Genomic DNA, 27601 nt, shown 5'->3' with positions numbered 1-27601 from the left:
AAAGTAAACGTGTCTGAATACATAGGAGTACATCACGAAGCGAATATGCATATGTAAGTTACATAAAATGTAAAATGCTACTACTGTCTCCCTCGTTGCCGTCGCCCGTGCACCCCATCGTGGTCCCGATGCCGCTGGTTAACCCTCACGTGATCCCTGGAGTAGGTGAGGGGGTCGGGTGGACTGACGTGTTTGGTAGGCCTAGTAGGGACCACCGGTGTCGAGGCCTCGTCCTGCGTGGGCTGTATCCGAAGGGGAGCACTGGAAATCTGGGACCGCTGAAGTACGTCGTAGTCAGGTGTGCCCCCGAAGAAGTCACGGACGAGGTCGTATGCGGCGTCGAGGCCAGCCTCATCCTCCTGACTAGGGTAGGAGGACTGTGAAGGCTCCGTAGGCGTCCATGTGTACTGGCTGGAGGGGCCTACGAACAAATAATCACGTTAGATACGAACAATATGGTATTGGAAGTAGTAGTAAAAATTGTATAATTGTACCTGCGTGGTACGACAGTGCAGCAGAAGAAGGCCACGCTGTCGTGCCGTAGTATGGCTCGTACGTGGCGGGCGAGGTTGGGCGTGGGGCCGCCGAAGACGGACCGGCCTTGTCACCGAAGTAACTTGAGCACAATATTAACTTATTTTGCTGAAAGTATTACAAACTAGGATGAAGGGTGCCGCCAGTACCTGAGGGTGGACGCACAGGGCTCGATCTACGAGGCTACATCGAGACTTGTGCAGGCGGACCTAATGAATGTTTAATAATAAGTAAAGGATATTGTTCAATATTATTCAAAAATATAATTCATACCAAGTTGCTCCGAGCCTCCACGATGTGGTAGAAGGGGTCGTGTGGGTGCCGACACGGATGAACGACGGTGCACGTCTGACGGCCGAGATGACTTGGCGTGGACACCACTGGACCTGGGAGGCACCCCTGCTACATCTGTGGTAGATCGGCAGGAGGTAAGCTTCAAGGCGCGCGTTGTCTTGTCGAAAACCTGCTTAATGAAGCTCGTAACATCCGACGCACTTAGGTTGTGCCCTTGCCGGACGCGGTCCATGGCAGCAGCTGCATCCCTATGTACATCATAAACGATATCTGCCTGCGGATATGAACAGAAGTAAACAATTACAATATACGGTTATGTTCGTTCAATATGGACTACTGACTTCAAAAAATAACTTACTGCTAATGCGGCGTCCTCGTCCCAATGCACCGGGTATGCCTCCGTTGTCGTATCAAATTTTCACAGTACCTGTGCTTCCATCGCTCGTCTATCGTCAGCAGCTTTCTAGGGCCCCGTGGTCGAAACACTCCTAGTTCCGTCTGGTGCTCGGCGGATAAGAAGCTGCGATGCTTCTTGTCCACGGCAGGGTCTAAAAGCTTGGGGGTCGCAGGGTCAGCCATATCTGCATTTGAAAGACATGTACATTAATACATTGTTAAATAAATACAGTAACAATATAACTCACATAAAACTCACCTAAATTGTGATATGAATCTTCATATGTTCCGAACCTCATCTCAATAGCCTTTTGTTTCACCCTCCATGCCTTCGCATAGTTTATTCTGTACTGGAACTTTTGCTCAATAGCACGGATTATTGATCGTGGCTCATACCTTAGGTTGTCCACAATCTCTCCGTACATAACATTTGCAATGAAAGCAGAAGACATGTTCCGGTGGGCGAACTTTATTTCCTCAATGTGACAATTATGTTCCTTAACTATTGAGCATTACCAGTAGTCTACCCATTTTCCTCTGAATGCGTGCACCCGCCAAGGGCACTGAGGCACCAAGCACTTCACATCGTACTCCCTTTTACTTGATTTAACAACCTTGAATTGCCTACGAAGAGACAACGACCAGAATTTCACTGCATCAATAACTGCCTCTTTTGTAGGGTACATAGCACCCTGTGACACCTCGTTCTCATGGTACTGCCATGGTGTCCGGTCAGCCTCGCTAACCACCAACTTCGAAAATTCATGATCCCGCCACTCTGCAGGAACTGGAGCATTACCCTCCTCATCAGACGAATCCCCATCGGCAAGGCCTTCCTCCAACTCTTCATCCTCCAAATCCATATTTTCAATGATGCTAGGGATGTGTTCATCAGCTACACCCATCGATTGCAGCTCTGGAACATCACCAACTTCCTCCCTGGACCCGACATTAGCCGCCTCTGATTCATCTTCCATTGCTTCACTTGATCCTGCTATTGCTTCTGCAGAGTTCACCTCATTTTGATCTTTCAGGTACGCTTCAGCTAACAAAACAAGCGGCAAGCCACATTCACAACATATATCTATATACTGCCTCCAAGTTGATGTGGCTTCGATGGGAACAAGCTCACCAAAGTATCCATGACTAGCACGGCTGATGACAGCTTTCAACTTCAGCTCATGTTGCTGCGGATCCAGTTGGAAAAATCGCATGAGCCATTTGCACACACCCACAATGGTCCTCTCATTAGCTTTACTAAGCCCTTTCATGACATGACTGAAATTCAGACAGATCTACACCGTTAGGACCGTAACTAATTTCACTCTCACCATAATATATCTGAAAAATTAGTTTATCTGCCATCCCTGTAAACACCCGCAAATATAACCCATGTTAAGACAACAAACTATATTTCTAATTATCGGATAAAATAATTTCTAAATGTTATCCTAGGTTCGCAAATTATCATATACTGTTACCTACTACGTCTACAGGTACAACCCTAATATAGTAAAAATAATATACTAAAAATAATACTCTACATTGCACTGCTATCGTACCATTTTCTAAATAAATTTGACAATTTTCTAAACCCTATGTCATAAATATCTAAAACCTATGTCATATACTACTACTGCACTAAGTAACAATAATAAAAAGGAAAAAAAGACTTACCCGAAATTTTTCTTCAAATCCACGGCCCAAATGCAGCAGGGCTTCGCCGACCTCTCTTCCTCCCCTCTCCTCTCCTCTCTTCTCCTCTCTCTTCTCAACTTTTTCTTTTTTCGGATTTTAATGAATTTTTGGCTATTTTTGGGCAGTTTTATAAGGGAGGCCCCTTACCGCCCCCTGAGAGGGTGGTAAGGGTCTCTACCCGCCCCCTCAGGGGCGGTAAGGGAGCCGGTCAAGCGGGCAGGCCGTACCCGCCCTCTGAGGGCCTAACCGCCCTCTCAGAGGGCTGCAGTCGTCTAGTTTTGCAAATTCTCCTGCGGGAAATCTATTTATTTAAATTTTTAATAAAAAAATATATAAAAAAATCACATATAGGCCCTTCACGTCAATTACATGGGCCTGTTATAAATGCAGCCCATTAGCCCAAATCCATCCACGCGCTGACCCGCCGTGCCGGACGCGCACGCACGCAGTCATGAGGCGGCAGGTCAGCACCAGCGAAAAGCGAACCCGAAACCACCACAGATCCATCACCGCCGTCCACTCCCACCGGCCGGCCGAATCGAACGGCCACGGCACAAGGGCACGCTCAAAACCGACACGCCAACCTCCCTCGTCCCGAAGCAACCCCCTTTCCCCGTGCAACGAACGCAAACGCGAAGCAACGAAATCGAATCAAACCTCGCATTCGCAGGGGGAAAATAGCGCAGAAAAAAATCGCCGTCCACCTCGTCGGCGCCGGCTCCACCGACCTCGAAGCCTTGCCCTTATCGACCACCGGGGATGCAGCACGGAAGCGGCGACTACGCGGCCTCCGCGCCCGCCCACTACTACCCGCACCAGTACGCGCCGCCGGGCCCGAATTCCCACCCCGCCGACGCCCCGACGGCGGGGGCGGGGAGCTACGCCTCCGCGCCGCCCTACTCCGTCGGCGGCGGCGGCTACACCGAACAAGCGCCCTCCGCGCCGGCCTACTCGCAGCCGCCGCCCCAGTACGGTGCCGGGTACCCGCCCTACAACAACCCCGCGCCCTACCTGCCGGAGCCGTACTACACCTACCCGCCGCCCACCCAGCCGGCGGCCCCGCCGGCTGCGGAGCCCAACCCCCCGCCGCTGCCCTACGACGCGCCGTACTACGGGGGTGGGTACCAGCCGCCGGCCGCAGGGCACGACAACGACGATTACCTGAGCGAGGGCGCGTACGCGTACAGCGGCGGCGCGGAGCCGTACGGGTCGCGCGGCACGGCGCCGGCGCGATCGGGATCCGCGCTGTTTGATGACTACGGGCGATCGATTAGTCTCCCGTCTGGAGGGGAGCAGCAGTCGTGGAACAGCGGCGGTGGTGGCAGTGGGGGTGGTAGCTTTGGGAAGATCGCGAGGGCTGTTCCAAAGGCGGAGACACATGAGGACGGGAGTGGTGGTGCACAGAAGTTTCGGGTTAAGCTGCTGCCAGAGGGCGCTGGGAACCCTACTGATGTGCTTTGCCAGGTACGATACTGATAAGATTGATGAAATTATGCATCATAGGTAAAAATTCTGGTGTCATGCTTTCTGAAGATTGGGAGGTTTTTGTGGTATTATTTATTCTAGAATTCAAATTTTTTCCTTGGGAAGTTCTATGATGCCTTTCCACCACATTTAGCTGTCGCCACTGATATCAAAGAGAAAACAGCTGTCATTTTGATACTTGATAATTCCTGATGGTGCTCTTGCAGATTGGTTTGGATGGAATTTGCATGCTCGATCCTAGCACAAGCAGAACCCTAAGGATTTATCCCCTCGATTCACTGACGAGTTGGGAGGTAATTTGGACAGCTTTTCTGTATCAGAATATTATGTCTGTATTTTCGTGCCGCAAATACACGACAGCAAGTGAGATTACTCTAATGTTTGTTTGCTGTGCTTATTTAGGTTTTGGATTCAACTATATTTGCATTCTGGGCGAAGACCTCAGTGGATATTGAAGCAAAGCGAATTAGGCTGAAGTCAAACAGTTATACTTCCAATAATATGCTTGACACCGTGACAGCAGCAGCAGTGCAGGTATGGTAACAACACCATTTTCTCCTTTCCCTTTCAATACTTAGCCTCATGTTTCAATTGGAAACAATAAATGCTTCCTGTGAAATGCCTTAGTTTGATTATATTTGTGCTTTATTAAACAATCAAAATGCTTCCGTGCAATACCTTAGTTTCATTATATTTGTGCTTTTGGAGTTTTGGTTTCATTTGTCAGAGGCTGAGAGCTGTTGCTTCATATTTTAACTATATCTGTAATGAGAAGCAGAATGATTTAATCTTGTAAGTTAAACATGCTGCCTTTTTAAGATGGTACCTCATTTTGTCCAAATTATTATTTTTAGTGTCATGCACGTATAACAAGTAAAGAGTTGGTGTCTTAGTTTTCTTACATGGCTGGCCCCTATTGTTTATTGGTTGTATACACTCATCTCTCACCAGTACCATAAGTAATCAATGGCGGAAGTTGAAGGAAAATGTTTCTTCAGTAAACAAAACAGCAACTATTCACAAACCGAGATTTATATTTTGGACTGGAGGTAGTAACAACGAAAAGATGACCCGTGTCATGAATATCTCATTTTTCCACAGTACTACTGGAAAGCTGAGACACATGACAGGTCAATCAGTAAAATGCCATATTATTCTTTATTCTCATGTCATCCTTTTAAAATTGTTGTATCCAAATGCTTGCTGTGTTTGAATTGCACCATTTTATGTTTTGGAAAGGGACACAATACAAGTTAGATAACTTGGATGTTGTATGGGATGTTATTCTTTTGCCTGATATTTTGTAGAAAAAATGCCTCAGATTTTTATAAACTTTACTAAAAGTATAGGTTGTTGCTGGTAACTTAAAATATCTGCTTGGCTGTATATTTGGTTCAGTGGGTCACTTGTGCATACCGTGCATTGAGCAATTTTGTTTTTTTAGACAAATTGAACAGCACTTTCTAACTGTGTGATTCTAAATAATTAGTTTAAGGAGATTGGTGGAGATGCAAGAGGTAAAGGAACAGTAGACGCTGGCAAACCTTCAGTACAATCAAATGAGAAGAAAGGTTTTGATTGGATGTTTACAAAACCTGTTGATGAAGTGAAAGACCATTGGGTAAGCTGAGCTGTAATATCCATTGACTTCTTGACCTTACTTTCAAGATTACGGAACCAACCTGGTTTACTTATTTGTTTGCCCATGTTGTTCTACATGTTATTTTGATAAACATTTTGGAATGGCTACTTGATTCATTCATTCCGTGGCAATACATTTTAACAATTCATTAAACATTTCATCAGATCATGTTCATCACTTAAATTTCATGTTGTATGTTAGAGATCTTACTCTAAGCTCTTTTTGACAGTGTCTATCTTCCTGTATCTTATGATGGTGTTTCGTCACTTGTTATTTCATGAGTAGTTCGATATATTTAATTTATTTTTGTTTCCCCTTCTAGGTTCCAGATGAGGTTGCCAGGAAGTGCCACTCATGTGGTGTTGACTTTAGTCATTTCAATCGCAGGGTAATATACATAACATCTTTGTTCAGCCATACTTATTATCTCTAATGGTGAAATTTGATGCACTGAGATGAGTTCCTTTTTCGCAGCATCATTGTAGGAACTGTGGTGAAATCTTCTGTGACAAATGCAGCCAAGGAAGAATTGCTCTGACAGCTGAGGATAATGCTCCACTTGTCCGAGTTTGTGATAGATGCATGGTACATTCTGCTACTCAGTTGTTGCTTAATTATTTTTCTTTATTATACATTAACTGGGCCTACTTTACTTCATTGTCAGTTATATTTCGTTAGCTCTTTGTTTTCACCAGCATTGTTATAATAAGGGTGTCCAGTTTGTTGTTGCCAGTTGTCACTTCTTTGTTGCGAGCTGTTTGGAACTAGGATTACATTGTTAGGTCTGTAGCTCTTCTTGCTACGTTGCTTCATAATGTTACCTCATTGTAGCTGACCCATCCTATAGCTAAGGTTATTTGGTTACCATAGCTATGTACTTGATTATTACTATGTAATTGTGCTTTAAGCATGTATTTCTGGATTGTTGGTACCGATCTAAATACATCTTTGCCCTATGTCTTTTTATTAGTGGTCTTTACGAACCTGAGCAGCTCAGATCATTTGAACTGACTTATTTATGTTTGCTTGTAGCTTTACTGATGTGTTTTGTTTATTAATTTGGTAGTACTACCCTTTGCAGCATTTCACTGCACCAAATGCTATTATGAGTTTTGGATAGTCGTATATGGAAAATTGGAAACTATGATGGCGGTTTGTGGTGTTGCTATGCCCTGTATTCATAGTAGTTCTTTCTCTTACAGGCAGAGGTAACTGAAAGACTTAGCATTGCAAAGGAAGCTGCCAACAGATCTGCCAACATTCCAAGCCATGAAGATCTTACAAGAAAACTTAAGGTAATATACTAGATGACACTTCCTGTATGCCATACATTCATTTAAGTGTCTTGTAGACTTGTACACTTGAATCTATTGGGCACACCTGTTTGAACCCAAGGGTTGCCGAAACTTGGTTGCATTGACCGGACTTGGCATGTATTTGGTTACTGCAAAAAATTGGGCAAGATTCCTTTTCCTCATTGATGTCCTAGATCATATTCTTGCCGAAACATAGCTGAATTGTGGGTGGCCATTTTCACAACTAAATTTTGTTAGTCCATATTTTTTGCACGTTGATATGATAGGACACAAGCAGGCACGAACCAAAGTACCAAACAGACTAGTACGAGCAGCGTAAATTCACTCCAATGATAACTGGCAATATTGCTATTCTAACTTTGCTCATTGTATTGAATGCCAAGACAATGCTTACCGGGTAACTTCAGGTCTTTTTTTTTTAATTTATCTTTGGGTCATTTTGATTCGAGAACTGAACTAAATGAAGTTGCAAAGTTAGAAAAGGATCATTATTCGATGAAGTGCCTTTAGAAAATTGCGCATCATTATGGTTGTGTACCTGAAATACAGTGTGGTGTAACTTGTTTCTACAATATCCATCTTACCAAATTTATGATGTGGTTTGCAGGAGGAAATGGAGAGAAATCGTAAGTCTTCAGGTACTTCTTGCTTTTAATCCCTATACAAGTTTTTTAAAATTACATAATCTGTAGTGCACCAAAATTCTGAACTTTCTGCTTCAAAAGGTCCGGCATCTGGAGGTGGATCTGGTACCAGAATGAGGGAAGTCGCATGTCCTACCTGCACTGTCCATCTTCAGGTATGTCAAAGAGTTGTAGGCGGTGCAGAGCACAGATACTCCTGGTAACGGTCCATTTTCTCCCAGGCGTATTAACCACTGGCATGTCGATCATTTGGCTGTGGAATTGCAGGTTCAGGTTCCAACATCAGGGTCAGAAACAGTGGAATGTGGAGTGTGCCAGCATGCTTTCCTTGTCAGCGCCAATTGACACACTTGGAGACACAGCATGTTACAGAAATTATTCTGTTGATAACTCATTTCTTTTGATATTCTATACATAAAAAGCGTGTGTTCAGCCTGTACATGTTGCCTTGGTTGTGTTCGTGGTCACGATAGGATATTTATTTATTTATTTTTCTTGTACATGAGTGAATTATAGACTCGGGAGTATTGCTGCTGAAAACGCTGGGTTTATGGAAAATATCAGGAGTATACTCGTCGGTTAAGACTGTTATGGTGCGTCTCGCATGTCTTACATCTAATACTGAAGTCTGTTTTCATGCCTTAAGTCGCAAGCACATTGATGCCGTCTTATATGCTATCTCATGCATTGATATGTAATTTTGAGATGATTTAACAGACAATTTCTATAATTGGTTGTTTTTTACTTGTTCCATAGTAATTCTACAATCTCTTAATGTATAAACATTATGAGTTGTAAGCATGAGAGTAGTCTCATAGTTCTAAATTTTAGCTTATGAGACCTTTGTTTCATGAAATAATGATCTCTTTCCCTCACCTCCTTTTTTCTTCTCCACATCACTAAAATTCTACGTGGCATTGTATGAGATAACTGACTGTACCAATATACTTGTCCTAATAGTGGAACTACAGAAGACGACTTGTTTTCAGCTCATGCGTCTTTGTAAGTAGCTTATGTGCTCTTTCAGAAACAATAGGGAATGGCTTTTGAAGCAATTTAGGTTTCAGGATAGCACATATCTATAATCGATTAGTTAATCTGTCGGTATATTTCTTTCTTGAAGAGTGTTGAACATATTTTCTGGTTGGACCGCTTCGTATCGCAATCTCCTCTCCTCTCTTCTGACGAACTGCACCAACCCTGCCTACCTGGAGTCTGTTAGTCCAACGAGATGTGCCTCACCGAGTCATCTGAACCTTACCAGTGATGTCTGGAGTCACAGGCTTGAGCTTTCCAAGTCGTGGTTAACGATCGAATTTACTCATGCATAACAAGATACGAACCGAGCAGCGGTAGTGTCACGCACATTTAAATTCTTTTTTGAACGGACACATCTTACAAAGTTGATCATTTTGTGTCTCGTATGTGATGCATCTTAGGCCCTCTCCAACAGTGTCTGTTTCCGCACGCAAAATACTGTAGCAACCGGTTTGCCGCCGCAGCCGTCCGCAAGGGTCTCCAACAGATGCCGTATCAAGTGGAACAGGGATGCGGGGAGGGGCGCGGCGTCGGCAAACTTGCGGAGCGATGCGGCGTCCTCATCCCTGTGCACGAGGGGACTGGAGAAGCGGTTGTTGCTCCCGCGGAGCGGCGGAAGTGGAGCTGGCGAGCCCTTGCGGAGGCGAGGCGGGTGGCTTCGGTGGCCAACGGAAGCGACCACCATCCGGGTACCCGGGAGACGCCGCATCCTTCCCCGCAGCGGACGACCGGTGCGACGCAGATCCGGCGACCGCGCTGGAAGCTTCCCCACCTTCCGTGTGCTCGGCCGCAGTAGCCGGACCGAGGTTGTCCCCAAGTTTGTGGTAAGTCCTTCGGTCCCAGATCCATGTATGTGTGTGGCGGACGGCTGGAGCGTGGGCTGCTCGCCACCGGGACTGAAGAAGATATTGCTTGCTTGGTGTGTTTGGTTGAAGTTTACTTTGTGATTTGGCGTCCCAGATCCATATCTTTGGTAGTGTATGTGAATTTGGTGTCTGTTCCGGCTTGAAGAACCTGAGATTTAGATTTGTCTGTGATAGAAATGGGCCTTCTTTATTTGTCCATGAATTGAACCGATATAACTTTGGTTGGTGAATTTGGTAGATCTACGATTATTACTGCATGATGCTTGTAGAGATGTTTTTCAATGCGTGTATGTTGTCTGGTGGGTTACTGAGGAGTTGGGGTTCAATGGATTTTCATGAACTAGTTTACAGAATTGTGGCTAGGTGATTTTACCAGCTTCTTATCCATGTGACTGCAGCGTATACCTTGATTCATTTTGCTCAGCACCGCATTGAACCACTGATGCTTGAGAAATGTACTGTGATTGAAAGTAAAAGTTGGGGGAAAGAAAATAGGTCCGCAAAACATGAGGTAACTATGACTGAAGTTTTCGGAGTGACCTAGGTGCATAGTGTTTGATTACAGAAATGTAGGCATGAACTTCGAACACAACCATAATTGTTACAGCTTGTATGATTGATTGTTCTTTGTGCCACTGATTGCAGTAGTTATTAGTTGTATCATTTGTTCATATACGGTCCTTGTAAGGTAAAGAGTCCTATTACCATGAGGGAACAATTGAAATGGCAAATGAATACAAGTACTAAGATTGGGATGTCATGCAAAGAACAAAATCTGCTTCCTGACAGTAAACAAAAAGAAAAGGAATGTTGTTGGTGTTTAATTGTGGTTCTTGTAATATCTAGATAATTGAAGTTGCCCAGTGTAGACCTAGAACACCAATAAAGAACTTGGTGGCAATAATTTCATAAATTTCAAGGCTACCATTGTTCAGTGCATCAATTGCTTTCTCCATTTGGTACTTTTTGGATTCTTCCATCTTCACTTGGTGCAGCTATGCTACCTGAAGTTAGATCAGTGTGCATTATATCAACATCTTCTGAATAGTTAAGGAATTACTTGTCATTTTTGCTTAAGGATAGAAATACATAAGCCAACACACGTTTTGTCAATTCACCTAAGAGCCAAACATGAGAGCTAGTGCAGTAATGAGAATGGCCACTATATTACTATGCAGTATTGTGTGTATATGTATTTTGCCTGAAATGCTTAAGCAGTGTAAACTTTGAGCTGAAATTTAGTTCCTCGGTTTAGGCATCCCTGTTCGTGCTTGTAGATGGACGCCGCATCGCTTGCCGCTCTTCTGTCGAAAATGCAGGACCATGTACAGGAGATGGCTACCGCGTTGAAGAAGGTGGTCAAGGACAATTTGAGTACGGACAACACCCCTACTGACGTGGAGCTCAACAGAGCACTGCTTGTGGTCGACAACATTGTGGGGGACTTGGAGCAGCTCGTGTTCCAAGTTGAAGATGCTTTGAGCGGCAGCGGCATGCCCAACCATATTTGTCACGGCACCAATGGATGCATGGCAGTGGAAGAGGAAGCGTCGGGCTCAAAGGACGTTGACGACGACGATGTTGTTCCCGCTGACTGGAGCCCCGATGACATACTGTGTGCCAATTCGGATGACCTACTGTGCGGCGATTCGGTTGACGGCTTGTCCATTGAATCTGATCTATCTTGGAGGCTGTGGTTGGGTAGGGTGTGTACTTAGTTGTTGGGTAATTGTTCGATAATTGTCGAGTCGAGGTAGCCTCTAGTTGTTGGTCTTGTACTCCGGTACTCCCACATGATGTAAGGGTTACTCCTTAAGACATATCTCTCGTTATGTTCGTAATGTGTTGAATGGCTTATAATTTTGTGCAACATAATGCCGTGTACATAGGTTAGATTTCATACTGCTTTGTTGTATTTCATCGCGTTTTTAATGGTTTGCAGGGACTCTATGGAGTACGCCCTGTTCCTATGTGATGACGACGATGGGATTCCTTGGGCCGATGTTGTGCCGCCAACCCAAGAAGGCATCTTCGGGACAGAGTCTCATGTGGCAGAAGATCAGCAACCCGAGGGACCGAGAGAGGTGGCAGCTATGGATGGCTGTGGATGCAGTTACACCATGCAGGAGGACCTTCATCTTGTGAAGGCATGGCTTAACGTGAGTATGGATCCCGTGGTCGGGAGTAACCAGAGTATAGGGGCTTTCTGGCAGAGGATCGAGACCTTTTTCCACGAGCACAAAGACTTCCGTTCCACCCGCAACAAGAATTCTCTGCAGGGGAGGTGGACCTTCATCAATGGGATGGTGCAGAGGTTCTGCGGGCATTATGCTAGGGCACTGCGTAATAGGAGGAGTGGGACGACCGAGCCCGACATGGTACATTTGTTTTCTATGGTTCATGTATCTATGCGCCATTGTATGATGGCACTGTCCAATTATTACTGAGTTCTTTGTGTTTCAGATCGCGGCAGCATGTCAGATGTTCCAAGCCGTGGAAAAGAAGGAGTTCACGTTGCTGCCTTGTTGGGTGGAGTTGCGGCATTATCCCAAGTGGAAATCCAAGGCCTCCCGCAAGAAGAAGAAGACCTCCGCTGCGGGCAGCCCCGCATCGACGCAGCACGTTGAGTCTTGTCCCGGGGTGAACGAACCCGAAGGTGTAGCTGCAGGACCTTCCAGTGGCGGTCCACGGCCGAAACGCCCACCTGGCCGCAATTGCTCGAAGGAGGTTGCCCGCGGTTCTTCCTCCTCGAACTCAGCTTCTGGGCCTATAATTGAGATATTTGACTGCCAGATAGCCATGAAAGAGAAGGTTGAGAAGGATAGGGCGGAGAGATTTGCTGAGATGATGAGAATAGAGCAGCAGAGGCTCAGGCTCGAGGAGGAGCGTGTACAATTGGAAAAGGTCAAGGAGGAGAGGGAAAAGGTAAAGGAGGAGAGGGAGATAATGAACATGGACCTTTTGCAGATGGATGAGGACCAACAGGCCTACTACAAGAGCCTCCGGCAGAGCATTATTGCAGCTCGTCGCGCTGCCTCTGGGCCATCTGGCTAATTTGCGCTCTTGGTTGTATTATGTTCGAGATTCGATTTTCTTGCAGCTTATAGACAATGAATGTAATGCATGGTTGTGTAGAAACATGGTGTGCTTTATTTGTGTGTGTAGAACTGCATGGTTCATTGATCTGCAATAAGGAACATTGTTTGTAGGATTGCAGCAGAGGAGGAGCTGATCTAGAAGGTCACGTTGAGACTGTGAACATTGGTCTGGCCAGATTTGGTTGTTAATTTGTTATTTGTTACCTACCTTGTTGTGTTACATTTCTCCCTTATGCTATCTTGCTAGTGGAAAACACAAAGACTCAAAGGAAGCCAATCCAAGGACTGAGTTCATTTGATTATACATGCAAAAAGCACGGTCCATACCATTAACAAACATAATACGCACGTACACACGACATAGTTCCTTAGGACATACTACTTAGCATGTTATTGATCGAACTACAAGAGGTTGATACTACTCTCCTCCGTGGAGTTGCCAGAGATGCTCAACAATATCGTCACGGAGTTGCTGATGACCCGGTCTGCTTCTTATATCACCATACCTTTGGATAAATGCTTGCAGTGGGGGGGGGGGGGGGGGTTGCGGCGTGCGACGGCACCACATCCTCACCAGCACCCTCGTACACGTGTTCGACTTCCCCATCCGGTCTCTCATCTTCAATTATCATGTTGTGCATGATAATGCAGGCGGTCATGATGTCATTAAGGGTCTCCTGATCCCAGAACCTCGCTGCTCCCCGGACTATGGGAAACCGGGACTGCAGGACTCCGAAGGCCCGTTTGACATCCTTTCGTGCTGCCGCTTGTTGAACCACGAAGTGTTGCTGCTTCCTCCCAACTGGAGATTGTATGGGCTTCACGAACATAGCCTACTCCGGATAGATGCCGTCTGCAAGGTAGTACCCCATTGTGTAATGGTGTCCATTAATGGAGTATTGTACCTTGGGTGCCTCGCCAGCAGCAAGATTATCGAGGAGATGTGAACGGTGCAGCATATTGATGTCGTTCAGAGAACCTGGTATTCCAAAGAAGGCATGCCAAATCCACAAGTCCTACGATGCCACTGCCTCTAGAATGATTGTCGATGTGTTGACATGGCCGGTGAAAGAACTCGACCACGCCGTCGGACAGTTCTTCCACCTCTAATGCATGTAGTCAATGCTTTCCAGCATCCTGGGAAACCCTCTTCGCTGGTTGATATCAAGCAAGTGAGCAATGTCCTCCTCGTTCGGAGCACGGAGGTACTCATCACCGAACACCTCGACGACAGCACGAACAAACCACCTCATGCTCTCAATGATGGTGCTCTCCCCTAGCCGGATGCATTCATCCAGAGAATCTGCAGGAGCATCGTATGCTAGCATACGGAATGCCGCAATAAATTTTTGCAAGGAGGATAGCCTCAGCTCGCCTGCAGCGTTCCTCCTCTGTTGGAACCACGGGTCATGCTCCTCAACCGCCTGCACAATCTTGCAGTAAAGGTCGCGTTTCATCCTGAACCTGCATGAACACCGAGCATTACCACCTCACACATCATCTGTACATAATACTTACACACGACAACTACTGTTTACAATTGTACCTGCAACAGAAAATGTAGTCGGGGTACACCGTGGGGTCCGCAAAGTAGTCGTTGTACAACCTATTGTGGCCCTCCAGTCGATTCCGGTGGATACGCCGATGACCCGGCACTGAACCGCCCCACGGCCCTCGGTGTGATGCCTCCCCGTCCGCATGCCAGGCGCTGAGAGTCGCTAAGACCAAATCATCTTCCTCATCGAAATAATCATTGGAGAAACACAGGTCTCTCAAGTACTGCTTCCAGGCTGAACAATGATCCATTTGGCTGGCTTGCAAGTGAGAGTACCTCAGCCTCATATATATAGTGAGATGCTGAGCCTTGTGACAGAATCCACCGCATTTTCTTCCCCTACAAGCCACTACTCGTGAGGCTTCCGCGGCAAGACTGCTTCTTCCTTCCTCTGCAAGCTAAATTGCAGTGCAAGTCACAACCGTTTCATACGTTGCAAACAATCATTTTTGACTGCGTAGTTGCATGGGCGAAAAAAATTAGCTCTGACAAAAAATATGCCGAACAAATATTTATTTTTTCCCGAACAAATGCAATTTTTTCATACCACTAATTTTAACCGTGCCCATCAATACCGGTTGCAACGGGAATAGGTGAAACCCGATGCTGCTACGGCGGTTATGGTGGTTGGGCATAAAATATTTTAATATAGAAAAGAGAAGATAGTGGATGATATATAGAGTTTCTGTTGAAGATTGAGGGAATGAGGGATGCTGCAATAGTGATAGTGGATACTGTAATAGTATTTTAGATGATGAATTTTTATAGTTGCTGTTGGAGATGGCCCTATGAGGCAAATTCGCTTGATTTCCTAAAAAAAAAAACTCAAACATCAGACAGGAACTGAACGTGGGGTAAGATAAACTGTGGACCAACTTTAAGCATGCATGTGGCTCGATCAAGAACTCCGAAGCAGCTCCCCCATCTCTTTCAACCAATTCATCATTCCTCTCGAACTGGCATTATTCCTGACAAACAGAGGTTCAAAAGGACCATCAGCCGATCAAGCCCCAAGCAACTACTCTATTCTCTGTACATGCTTGTGCAACTAGCTTGGAGAACTCTCTGGTGTTCCATCCATGCAGAGGTATATTGCAGGGAGGGCAGGATCGTAGCATCATCCATGAACGCGCCCAGGCAGCATGCACTGCGAAAACTGCAAACAAACTGCGTCCTCTGCCTGAAAACGTACAAGAAAAAGGCACTGCCACTGCTCGAGCCTCCTTTGTACAAGGAGAAAGATACATGATACGTCTCTACGTCGCATCTTGATGTCGATTGTTACATGTGTCCCCTTTTATATGAGTTTTTCTTGTCATTTTTTGTTTTTCTTTTTGTCTACTAGGTTGTGTGCATCATGATAATATAAAAATTAGAAATAAACTCTTATACGGTTATACCCTCCTATTATGATAATAAAAATTAATAAAGTTTTCTTTATCAAAGAATGCCGGACGCGGCATGTTCTCAGCATGATTGGTCTCCCTGGAGCCTCGAAAGCCGCGTCTCTCGTGCCTCGTCTAAGCCGCGGCGCAAGCACCATCATTCTGTTCCTGAAAGCGTTTCATCATGCAAAACCAAGCATGGAACTGTCCGTGCAGGTATACCGGTCGGAGTAGGAAGACTCGACAGCGAATGGCAAGTGCATGCGAGGAGCTAAAGAAAGCCTACGCATCCTACGAGAACAAGCCCTAGACGCGGCGCGCAGCGACGTGGTCTGATGAGTAGAAGCTGCCCGCGTAAGCCTCAGGCGATGCGTGAGTCGCAGAGGCAGAGGTGCTCGAGTTTCTGCAGCGACGATGAGAGCGGCCGGGGCCAAGTGTTCCAGCTTTTGGGCTTGGCATCCAGTTCAAATTTGACGAGGATTTTCCTTTCTCCTGAGCAGGCTAAGGGAGATCCTGCAGGCCTGCCTGCGTGCCAGGTTTCTGCTCCTAGTCGGGCTGATCGATCTCGAGGGGGTGCTTTCTCTTTGGCCAGCACTTCGGCGACGGCAGGACGACATGATCACTTGGCAGCAGACGCACTGATAGCCATGTTTTCTTCCGTTTCTACATAGGCAAACTGAGCAGCAATTGTGTTAGTGTTTTTATTTGCTTTTTTTTTTTTGGGTGTTGATGACTAAAGTATAGATGAATTTGCGCATTTCTTTCTGAAAATAGCCAATGAGTCTGTGCTCTCTAAACTATTACAGGACCTAAATTTCCTGGACCAGTGCAATTAACATATAGAGGACCAAACTATTAGTCTGGTGGATCAATGCGTGCTACTAATATACTAGTAGATTATAACAATAATGTCAGCTTCCACAAATTCCCCCAATATAAAAATCCAAACTGTCTTGTGCATATTAGAGGTGTAATGTGTTGTTATGTGCAAACGCCTTTTTTGTTTGATCTTACGTAGTTTCTCATCCTCTTTATTTGGGGAGTGTTTCGTTGTAAAATAAATAAAAACCCAAGCTGGCCATTGTATCCCAGATCCCACCTTTCAACTGCCATCCCGTTTGATTACACTCGTAACGATAAATTGCGCCTCTTTCCAACTCCCCAAAGTCTGAAAAGGCCATAAGCTTGCAACGAACAGTCCATGCTCTTCAGCTGGCCATTTGGCTTTATCCCTGCCATTAGCTTGTAACGAACAGTCCATGCTCTTCAGCTGGTCATTTGGCCTTATCCCTGTCCATTATGCAGCGCTTTGATCCGACCAAGTGCGTGCCACTGACATCTTCTGTTCAGAAAAGCAATTTTGTATCAGTGCATGGACAGCCACGATCAGACATGCCCACTCGCCGCAGTTAGCTCGAACTCACCCATCAGACCATCTTCCTCGGCAGTCAGCACGCTTGCAGACAGCCATTGGACTGCGCACATAATGCATAGAAGGTTGCAAAACAGTGGATGGATAGACTGGGCATGGATGAACCTCCATTGGACTGCGCACATAATGCATAGAAGGTTGTTGCGATGGGGACGTGAGAATCGTTCAAGTGGCCAACCGATGATCGATCGATCAGCCGGTGGTTAGCCTTGGATTCTTGCCTTTGGTTGGCTTGATTAGAATGAGATGGAAGGACCCGAGAGATTGTTCTGTGTCGTGGGAAAAAAAATGTCGAACTAATAGAGTTTGATGTCCTTTAGCCTGAACTTTCTAAGCTGAACAGCTCTGAATTCATAAACACGAGGGCCACTTCCTCTGATCCCTTATACAAGTCCATTTGGACTTATGCACACGAATCTATTATATAATTATTTAAGAGAAAAAAAAGAAACTATCACGTTCACTTTTAAGATTATAAAATTACTATGTTAATCAGAAAAAATGATCTAAACTATTCATTATTATAAACATTCAATGGTGTAGATTAAACCAAAAAGCTCATATCTTAATAAATAGCTAAATTCGGAAACCAAAGAGTACATATCAAATATGATTAATACATACCTAAATTTGAAATTAAAAATTATGAAAAACTAGTAGTTTGATTTTTATACGGTTTGGGAAGCAAAATATCTAAATAAATAGTCAAAATAAAATAAATTAATAATAATTAAAATTGAGGTTAGAATAGAAAAATAAGGATTCATACCAAATATAGTCTTATAAAAAATTAAATTATTATAAAAATCAAATTTCTAAATAAAGAGTCCATATGAAAATACAATTAATAAATAGCTACAATTCAAAAAATAATAATGAAAACTTTGAGAATACTTACTAAAATAATAATTAAGAAACATCGTGTAACTCAAGGTCGTCACATCAAGCAAACAAGGCACAACATGCAGGCAAGGCAAGGCAAAACTATTCTGATTTGGTTAGGCTCCTTACACCTGACACAGTTTTGACAGTTGATCAAACATATACGAATCGAATCAATATATGATTCGGTTACAAGTTTAGAGCATAAATAATTTTTTTCACTAATATAATTTTTATTTCTTCTTCTAGTTTTATGTGTTTTGTAACTAAATGACACTAACCTTATAAAAAAACTAGATAGACTAATTTTTAATCAAAGTTATTGTGACAAAATATAATTTTTAATCAAAGTTATTGTGACAAAATATTACAACGAGACTAACCACGCTATTAGTGCGAGACACCTTGCTAGTTAAGATAGATTATGTAAATCTCTATTGCTCCTCATTCATTATCATTATTAAGGTGATTGACTTGTTTACTCCATTGATTAGATGTATTTATATAGGGGCAAAATAATAGAGGTAAAAAAAGTCTTAAGTTGTTGGTGAACAATTTTTTAAGAAACATCAGTACAATTCTTAGACGCACACACATATTTACATCATAATACGCCGCACTCACACCTGCCTACTGAAGACCTGAGATGAGGGGCTCAAAGATCGGCAAAGTCAGTACCACGCCTCACTGTCAATAGATATGTTACCTACCATAAAAAAAAATTTACATTGTTAAGACACATAAGAAATAAACATAAGGTTTGATCCTTAGTGGGCATGTGGTATACTCACACCTCCAAATATAAGTTGTTGATGAACTTGCATTTGGCGCATCGTGAAAAGAGTTAGATGGTCTTACACAAGGGATGAGAGGCAAGGCTGAAGGAGTGTAGATGTACTAGTACATGTTACACTAAACAAAGACGGAACATGCATCTAAACTCGCTCGTGAATCCAGAGAAGCGCTGGTGCGTGATGAGTAGCAGGAAGCAGCTGGCATCGGTTTGCGTTGAGTCAGCCTCGGTGTCGTCTGTTGCTGCTCTCTAGGCTGCAGCCCGGCCGGTCGCGTCAGCGTGGTGGACCTTGAAATCCTATGCCCGCTGGCCGTGGCCGTGGTAGGTCGGGTAAACCGCGGGTCCGCAATGCGAAATCCTTGACGTTGAAACCGCATCCGAGTCTGAAAGCATCGTGTGGCTCTGTTCGGCTGTTCGCCAACGTTTCTCTGAAGATCGACCAAAGTCCGGCCCGTTCTAAAAGATACGCTGTGAATTCCGGCGTGATTTTGGGTGCTCGTTGATACCGCACTCCACACGTACCGAAATAGCAAAGCCGTATCACCGTGCCGTCACCGGCACGTGGTGGACCAGTGCGTGAATATGCAGTGCCTGCCGGGGATGCGGCGCTGAGCTTTACGCGGTGAACCAAGTACTCGTTCAAGATGAACAGCTTTTACTGGGCTTCATAGGCTGAGCACCAGGAATCCAATCGAATGGAGTGCAAGTTCACTCTGTACAAGGAATGGAACAGCGCAGCATTAGTGAATTCTGAACTCATTAGTTATAATAGATTCATCCAAAATGCATCCCACTGCATGCGAAAAGAACATTTGCTAGTCAGCTAACAAGCCTATTTTGCAAGCTTTACCGGAGTTTGTAAGATAAAATAAGATGGTTTATGTCTTTATTTTTAGTATAAAATACGAATATAATAGCCAACTCAAACGTCCGGCTAGAAGAATTTTTAGAGATAAAAATACTCGGTGTAAGAAGAATAGATTGCATGAGATTTATGGATGGATTGCATTGAGTCTTTCGGACGGTATAAATATAGTATAGAGACTTAGGGAGCAAGAAGCCTCTCCGATACATATGACAGTACGAGATTACAAATCATAACTACCAAATATACTCTAACATCCCTTCAGTCTTAGCGGTAGCATTGTAGTCGTAATGCCACAGTGTTGCGGGTGTTGCGACTGGAGTGGAAACCGATGAGTAACTTATGCGGATGGTAGACCTTTGTGCCGATGTAGAGGTAGGCAAGAGCAAGGCGAGTAGCCGTGGTCGATGATGCCGTGCACGAGATAGCCATGGTCGACGTAGCCGTAGTCGGGGTTGCCGTTGACGAGGAAGCCACACTTGAAGCCATGGGGGCAAGAAGGCGCCATGGTGACGAGCGCAGGGAGGCCCGAGTGAAGAAGAAGGTGATGCAGATGAGGTAACCGTAAAAGAAGAGGTCAATGCCGATGTCGACACAATCGATGGCCGTCGAGGATGAGGTGTGCATTGGGTTTGTCAGGCCCGAGAACGTGTTAGGGACAAAGGCACGTACCGATGTTGTCAATACCGAATGCGCGAAGGTAGGGAGCCCAACCATGCGTCAGTGTCTGAGAGACCAGCAGAGAAGGCCTTGACGATTGCGATGCGTAGAGCGGCGAGGAGAAGAGTGTTGATGCAGCTCGCGGTTCCCGGAGTAGATGAAGTAGTTGAGGAGGAGACTGCAACGTTGGCGATGAGGTTGTGCTTGGATGAAGGCAGTAGAGGGAGGCCGAACCAGTGTCCTGGAGTGGCGACGCTAGTGTCCGAGAGAGCGTGGTGATGGTGCTCGAAGAAACCAGCTAAGAACACCCGAACAACATGACGAATACCAAGGGCGCCAATGACTGAGGCGATGACACGCCAAAGAGGGGGCGTCGATAAGCCAAAGCATCGTGGCTCGCGGGACGGCAATGTAGGGTGACGGTGAGATCCTCCGTTCGACTGGATTGTGCCAAGGAGGACATGGTGGCACTGCGGAGGCACGGCCACAAGCAGCAACACTATGGCCTGAAGGCAATGCAGTGGTAGCCCCGGTGCTCAGGAAGACGTGCGTATTCGAGGACGAGGGGGACGGGAGCCAATGCCGATCAGCCGGGACGAACCGCACGTAAACGGTGGATTAGACTGAGGGCGCGCGAGGTGGTCAAGGTAGAGAGTCCCAAGTGGAGGTGACGATGACAAACCGGCGGCAACTACTAGCGATGGCGCGTGCAAGACGAGCGAGAGGCCTGGTCGAGAGGCCGTATCAACCTAGTCGAGAGGACTAGATCGGTGATGGTGTGAACAACCTACGCGATGGGCAATGTGCGTATCGATGGATGGAGATGAGCAGAGTCCAGTCATGGCCGAGTCACGACGACGCGTGGAGACAAGTGGCGTGAGCCGTGGCACGGATTGGACAGATCCAATGCGACAGACGACATGATGTGTCAAAGTCGGAGATGTGCAGGTGACGATGCAGCGTGAAGACGGGATATACGCGCGTGGAGCATCAGTCCGGAGCACATGGAGGACGCCGCGCGACCTGCTGCACCATGCAAGTGGATAAATCGGTGCGGTGTCTAAGCCAAGGTCGAAGTAGAGACGTGAAGACGACAGGTGGCGGGGGATGCAAACCGATCTTGGATCAGAAAAACCAAAGAGAAACATCGATTAACGACCGACGAGAGAGAAAAACTTGATTAACGGGTCAGTAAAAAACTCTCTAGGGCGACTGATCGACACGATTGACGGTACGAACCCTAGGTATGAGCGACGCTACCCGACGAAGATTATGGAGATCAATCTCCCCAGGGGCGTGTGGTGCGAAAGCTGATAGGCTAGAGTTAACCTAAACTCGTGATATCATTGAGTAAGAAGAATAGATTACGTGAGATTATGGATGGATTGCATTAGTCTCTCGAACGGTATAGATAGAGTACAAAGATTTGAGGATGCAAAATCTCTTCAATACATATAACTGTACATGATTAAAAATACTAACTACCAAATATACTCTATAACACTCAGGTTCAACAATTCTTGGAGCCCTAATTCACTGAAAACGATATACTAAGAGAGTATACGAACTGCCAAGAAATGAAAATCTTATAACTATAAATTTTACAATTTGCCGCGTCGCCTAATATCCCACGTGACTCCATAGTCCATACCGTTCCACGTAGAAATTGTTACACGAGGGAGGTGAGCGACCGGTACGGACGCAGCACAGCCAGCACACGCGGACCAGTCCGACACGGTACGATGCACGTAGCATCGGCATCCCTCCCCTTCCTTGAGACGACGAAAATTACCGAACCGCCGCTGACCTGACGTGCGCGGGTGCCGGCGGCACTGACATTGCACGTCCCGTGACCAGAGACTGGGCCGCGCGCCCACCATGAACGCCTGCACGCACCGAGACTTCCGTTCCACGTAGGGTCGTCCGTCCCCTGTGCCCAGCACGCGCGGCACGACTCCGAGCCCGACCCGACCGCGCGGACGACGCCGCCGCGGTGGGCCGTCTGACCGTCTCATCTCCGGCCTATAAACGCCACGACGCCCTGCCCGTCTCTCCGTCTCCCTGCCCCCGTACTCACTACGCAGCGATAGCGACAGCGAGAACTGAGAGAAAAGGGCAGAGCAGCGGGCGCGGCAGCCGAGGCAAAAACGACACCAACGGGCGGATTTTTAAGTGCGCCGGCCCGTCCCCTTCCGTTCCCCCGTGCCCTCCTATTTTCCCTTTCTTTTTTACCGGAGGAGGAAAAGCGCCGTCTTCTCGCTAGCTCGGGTAGCCGCTCGGAGGCCAACAAGCGCGTGCTTGCTAGGTGTCCATGGCTGCGGCGCGGGCGTTCTTGTTCGTGCTCGCCGTGGCGGCGGCGTTCCTCTTCTTGGCCTGTGCCGAGGGAGCCGAAGTGGGCGCGGGGAATGCCAAGAGGTCGCTGCAACGGCGGCGGCAGCTGCTGCGGCAGCGGCAGGTGCACAAGCACCTCAAGCGGCTCAACAAGGCGCCGCTCACCAGCATTGAGGTACCCATCGCCCATCTCCTCCCTCAACACGGCCCGCGTTCAGCTTTGTTGCGCTCTTGTGTTTCGATTTCCCTGTCAAAGATTTCGTTTATGGGAGGGAATCCATGGGAAAAGGTGCTGCATTTGCAATGTCAAGTTGAAGAAAGCTGCCCTTTTGAGGGAGGGTTCTTCTGGGTGCTCGCGATGAGCTGCTTTGCTTGGTCCACTTCGTCGCTTTGGAAGGGTTGAATGGCTGTTCCTCATGGACCATCCATGCACTGGGTTTCGGCTTTCTTTCGTTGTGGGAGGAAAGGTCTGGCTTTTGAGAGAAATTTTATGGGTGCATGTGCTCCTTTGGTGCATTGAACTTGAAGGGAAATATGCTTGCTTTTGTTCGCTTTCCTTTCTTTGGAGGAGAACTGGAGTCCTTTTTCTGGAGCAATACATTTTGATTCTGTTGTTTCTTACATGCGGAAATACTACCTGTGTAGTTTGCTACATTAATATTTTGTGGATCGTCTCAGTGTTGCATTGATTGGATATGGAATTTTCCAAGTTTTCCTTTCTTTCTCTGTCTCGAGTTTCTGTCCTGAAACCAATGCTTTAGATATAAAGATTGCCTTATTTTTGCTAACAAGAAATTAAAATTTTTGCATGTCCCTCTCAAATTATTCCTGTCCTAAATTTAGCACATTTTTTTTCTCATTGTTCTGCTTTGTTGCAACTCCTGACTTTAAGAAATCCACAGAGCCCAGATGGAGACATCATAGACTGTGTGCACATCTCCAACCAGCCTGCCTTCGACCACCCTTTCCTCAAGAACCACACCATCCAGGTTCCTCTCTCCAGCCCCATTGCCCTTTTCACTAGACTGTTGGGTGCAGACTAGCTGCAGTGCTTCTCCCCTACATGTATCATGATATCACTCAATGGTGCTCCTCCATCATCACCTTTCAGATGCGGCCTGCTTACCACCCAGAAGGCCTGTATGATGAGTCCAAGGTTGCATCGCAGCAGAACACCCAGATAATCACCCAAATGTGGCATCAGAACGGCAAGTGCCCGGAGAACACCATTCCAATCAGGAGGACTAAGAAGGAGGATGTCCTGAGGGCCAGCTCTGTCAGGAGGTATGGCAAGAAGAGGCACAGGAGCACCCCAAACCCCGTGTCTGTTGATCCTGACATGCTCAACGAGAGTGGCCACCAGGTAGTAAAATGCTTCATTCTAGAATCATAGCCCCTCGTATTAGTACTAATCTTGTTCTTGGATTATTATTGTCACTGAAATTGCTCATTTAACCTTGTGTGCTCTCCCATGGAGCAGCATGCCATTGCATATGTGGAGGGGGATAAGTACTATGGAGCCAAGGCCACCATCAATGTGTGGCAACCAAAGATTGAGCAGGGCAATGAGTTCAGCCTGTCTCAGCTCTGGATCTTGGGGGGTTCCTTTGGGCAGGATCTCAACAGCATTGAAGCAGGATGGCAGGTGAGGCATCAGAGGGGGGAAAATTAAACCCGCCTTCATAAAAAGTTCTATTAAATGCTGCCTTGCAGCTTCCATTCTTGTTCTTCTTCCATGCGCTCATTATTTCTCCCTACATGCGTCAATAATCTCTCTGTGTTGCAATGATGATATGAGCACTGCTGAAAGCGGCCATTACATGAGTAGGAGGTAGACTAGATTCTCCATTCGCACAGAGCTTCTTTCTTTCTCTCTTTCTTCCATGAGCTGTGCTAGCAGTACTGTTTTTAGGAGCTAAGCATGCTGTAATGGTGGACTAAGTTGCGCAGTCTCTTTCATTGTAGCTTATGGCTATGCTCTCTATGAAATTGCAGGTTAGCCCAGACCTGTATGGGGACAACAACACTAGACTCTTCACCTACTGGACTGTAAGATAAACTTCACATTCCTTTTTATTCTTCATCTGTAGTTTTTTAAAGCTTATTTTTGTCTTTTGTTTCGATCTACATCCCTATCTTTTGATTATTCAGTTGGAGGAATGGCCTAAAAATGCTAATTTTGTATTGCTGTGGAATATTGTAGAGCGATGCGTATCAAGCAACAGGATGTTACAACCTACTGTGCTCAGGATTCATCCAGATAAACAATCAGATCGCCACGGGCGCCAGCATCTTCCCTATATCCAACTATGGTGGCTCCCAATATGACATTAATATTTTGGTCTGGAAGGTAACATACAAAAAGCTCTCACATGCTGAGCGTACAAAATCAAATCCATGGATGGGGCCAGAGAATCTGTGCCGACCTGTTTCTTGTTCTTTCTTAAGGCGCCTTCAGGCTTAAGTCAAGGCTACAACTGTGGCTCTGGCCTGTTTGTGGACACACTCAGTCACTCACTGAGTCACTGTTGTCCTCATGCACGTACTTGACTTGTCTGTTAATGAACAAATTTCCACAAGAATCTTCATCTTGAACTTCGGCAAGGAAATATTGCAAATCTGGCTCTTTTGCTAGGCAAATCTTGTTATTCCACCCCTTGCATAACCAACAAGATCTTGTTCCCCGTGTATCCCGAAAGTTTGCTGAAAAACTGAGAAGTCTGCATTTTGCAAGTCATTTTCATCGAAGGGCAGGACCTTTCCATAGTGCATATAAGGAAGAACAGATAAACTTTCTTTTGTTGCATGCATGATAGTAGCACTAAAAGGGACCTACAACTTTATTCTCTGAGATCGTTATCCTATCTGCTGAATTTGCCCGTAAATTGCTGTTTCGCAGGACCCAAAGGAGGGCAACTGGTGGTTGCAGTTCGGTAACGACTATGTTCTGGGCTACTGGCCATCCTTCCTCTTCTCCTACCTGGCAGATAGCGCCTCCATGATCGAGTGGGGCGGCGAGGTGGTGAACTCGGAGCCTGACGGCAGCCACACCTCCACACAAATGGGCAGCGGCCACTTCCCCGAGGAAGGGTTCGGCAAGTCCAGCTACTTCAGGAACATCCAGGTGGTGGACTCGTCCAACAATCTCAAGGCGCCAAGGGGCGTTGGCTCGTTCACTGAGCAGTCCAACTGCTATGACGTGCAGAACGGCAACAATGGCGACTGGGGCACGTACTTCTACTATGGCGGGCCCGGGAAGAACTCTAACTGCCCATAGCAAAAAAATTGAGCACCTTTCAGGGCCCTAACACCCCTTGACACCTGTATCATCCAGTAAATTAGTTTATACTACCTCATTTTCTTCTTCTTTTTATTTTTTTGGTTTTGGTCTTGGTTTCGGTTTCGTTTTACTTTTTTTACTTCTACCCCTAGTTTATTAACTTCTAGGTGAGTGTGTTTGACATGTGAATTTGTTCTCTGCCTCAGAGATCGAGAGAGATGTTGGTCATCTGGCTCTAGGGAGGAGTGTGATGTGGTCAAGTTTCTAAAGAGAAACAAGCCTGTTTGAGTTGTATTATGCCTTGTGTCTGTCAAATAATTTTGCCCCCCCCCCCCCCCAATGCCTTCAAGCTGTTTGTTGGAGCTGCTTGTCAAGTTGAGTTGAATTTGTTTAAGTTTTTGGTGTTTGTGAGCCTGGCTTATCCTTGTACGACCATGTTTTTTTTTCCTGTTCTGATGAAAAATGGGTAATCAAGTATTTGGCTGTTGGAAGATGTGCAAAGATGCCAACTTTTCGTGTGCCAAGTTAGGTGGCCACTGAGTCGCCTGGAAAAGTGTTATGTGGGTGATTTTAAACATGTAAGTATGGTGCTGGAGACTGGACTTGAGTCTTTCATTTTGAAGGTGCCACTAGGTCAGCTGGTGGAATTCACATTACAAGCAACACTGCAAGCACCATTGCTTCGACGAAAATGCTGAGGACATGGTGGTTGCTGCTGATTGGTACTAGCAGTATTGTGCGGTGCCAAACTTTTGACGTTTTGGTGGTGTTTCTTGGGTTGGATTCTGACCCCTATTTTAATGAAGTGTTTTAGTGCTTTGGTGGTGGCATCCAGTCCAATCTCTCACTAGTTGCCGTAGATAAAACTCATCCTTCACTAGTCAACCATCCTTCCTTTCCAAAATAAAGTCAACCATCCTTGTTGATGAAGCATTTAGGGTGGATAAAATTGAGTCCAGCTGCAATGCACCAACGGGTATTTGGTCAATTGGTTGATTGGCAACGCATCTGTGCCAAGAAATTTACAATCAAATCACCAGCATATGGAAATTCCCTTTGGATCGTTTGGAACACATCAATTTACAAACACCTTTGCAGAAACTTGAGAAAAAGAACAGTTCCTTTCCCGTGTAAATCTAGGAAAATTCCCGCATTCCGAAGAGACCTTAATTCTTGTAGAAACTACACCTGTTCTCGTTAAATTTCTACTACAAAATGTAGGCGTTTCAAGCAACGCAACAGAAGGAACGACGGTAAATCAAATCAAATTACTGAAATTATCCTGGCAACACGAGGATTTCTTTCCCTTCACCACGGATCCATCCGTCACATCAGTTTGGAACGTACATGCCTGCCGCTCACGGGCACGCACCGCGGCGCCAGACTCTCACCAAAGGGCATACAGAA

General features: G+C 45.9%; 4 protein-coding genes across 4 annotated transcripts; 3 read left to right on the top strand and 1 right to left on the bottom strand.

The window, feature by feature from the left end:
* Window positions 1-3516: 3516 nt before the first annotated feature.
* Window positions 3517-8600, top strand: LOC133892702 (protein FREE1-like). Its single transcript, XM_062333617.1, has 10 exons — window positions 3517-4386; window positions 4614-4700; window positions 4810-4941; window positions 5897-6028; window positions 6372-6437; window positions 6524-6634; window positions 7252-7344; window positions 7973-8003; window positions 8091-8164; window positions 8277-8600. Exons 1-10 carry the CDS (start codon window positions 3682-3684, stop codon window positions 8352-8354), a joined length of 1509 nt encoding a protein of 502 aa, XP_062189601.1. The 5' UTR covers window positions 3517-3681; the 3' UTR covers window positions 8355-8600.
* A 2590-nt stretch (window positions 8601-11190) lies between these two features.
* On the top strand, window positions 11191-12967 carry LOC133893067 (glutathione S-transferase T3-like). The gene is made up of 3 exons (XM_062334039.1): window positions 11191-11528; window positions 11856-12291; window positions 12377-12967. Exons 1-3 carry the CDS (start codon window positions 11191-11193, stop codon window positions 12965-12967), a joined length of 1365 nt encoding a protein of 454 aa, XP_062190023.1.
* A 1150-nt stretch (window positions 12968-14117) lies between these two features.
* On the bottom strand, window positions 14118-14817 carry LOC133893066 (uncharacterized). Its single transcript, XM_062334038.1, has 2 exons — window positions 14558-14817; window positions 14118-14475 (listed from the first exon to the last, which is right to left on the bottom strand). Exons 1-2 carry the CDS (start codon window positions 14815-14817, stop codon window positions 14118-14120), a joined length of 618 nt encoding a protein of 205 aa, XP_062190022.1.
* Window positions 14818-22655: 7838 nt separating this feature from the next.
* On the top strand, window positions 22656-26588 carry LOC133893386 (protein neprosin-like). Its single transcript, XM_062334391.1, has 7 exons — window positions 22656-23089; window positions 23817-23903; window positions 24026-24277; window positions 24395-24559; window positions 24910-24963; window positions 25118-25264; window positions 25814-26588. Exons 1-7 carry the CDS (start codon window positions 22895-22897, stop codon window positions 26189-26191), a joined length of 1278 nt encoding a protein of 425 aa, XP_062190375.1. The 5' UTR covers window positions 22656-22894; the 3' UTR covers window positions 26192-26588.
* Window positions 26589-27601: the final 1013 nt, after the last annotated feature.

Source organism: Phragmites australis, chromosome 15 (genome assembly GCF_958298935.1).
Source record: "Phragmites australis chromosome 15, lpPhrAust1.1, whole genome shotgun sequence".
Taxonomy (NCBI): Eukaryota; Viridiplantae; Streptophyta; class Magnoliopsida; order Poales; family Poaceae; genus Phragmites; species Phragmites australis.
Note: the sequence above shows the minus strand (reverse complement) of the source record. Positions and strands in the feature narration are given on the sequence as shown.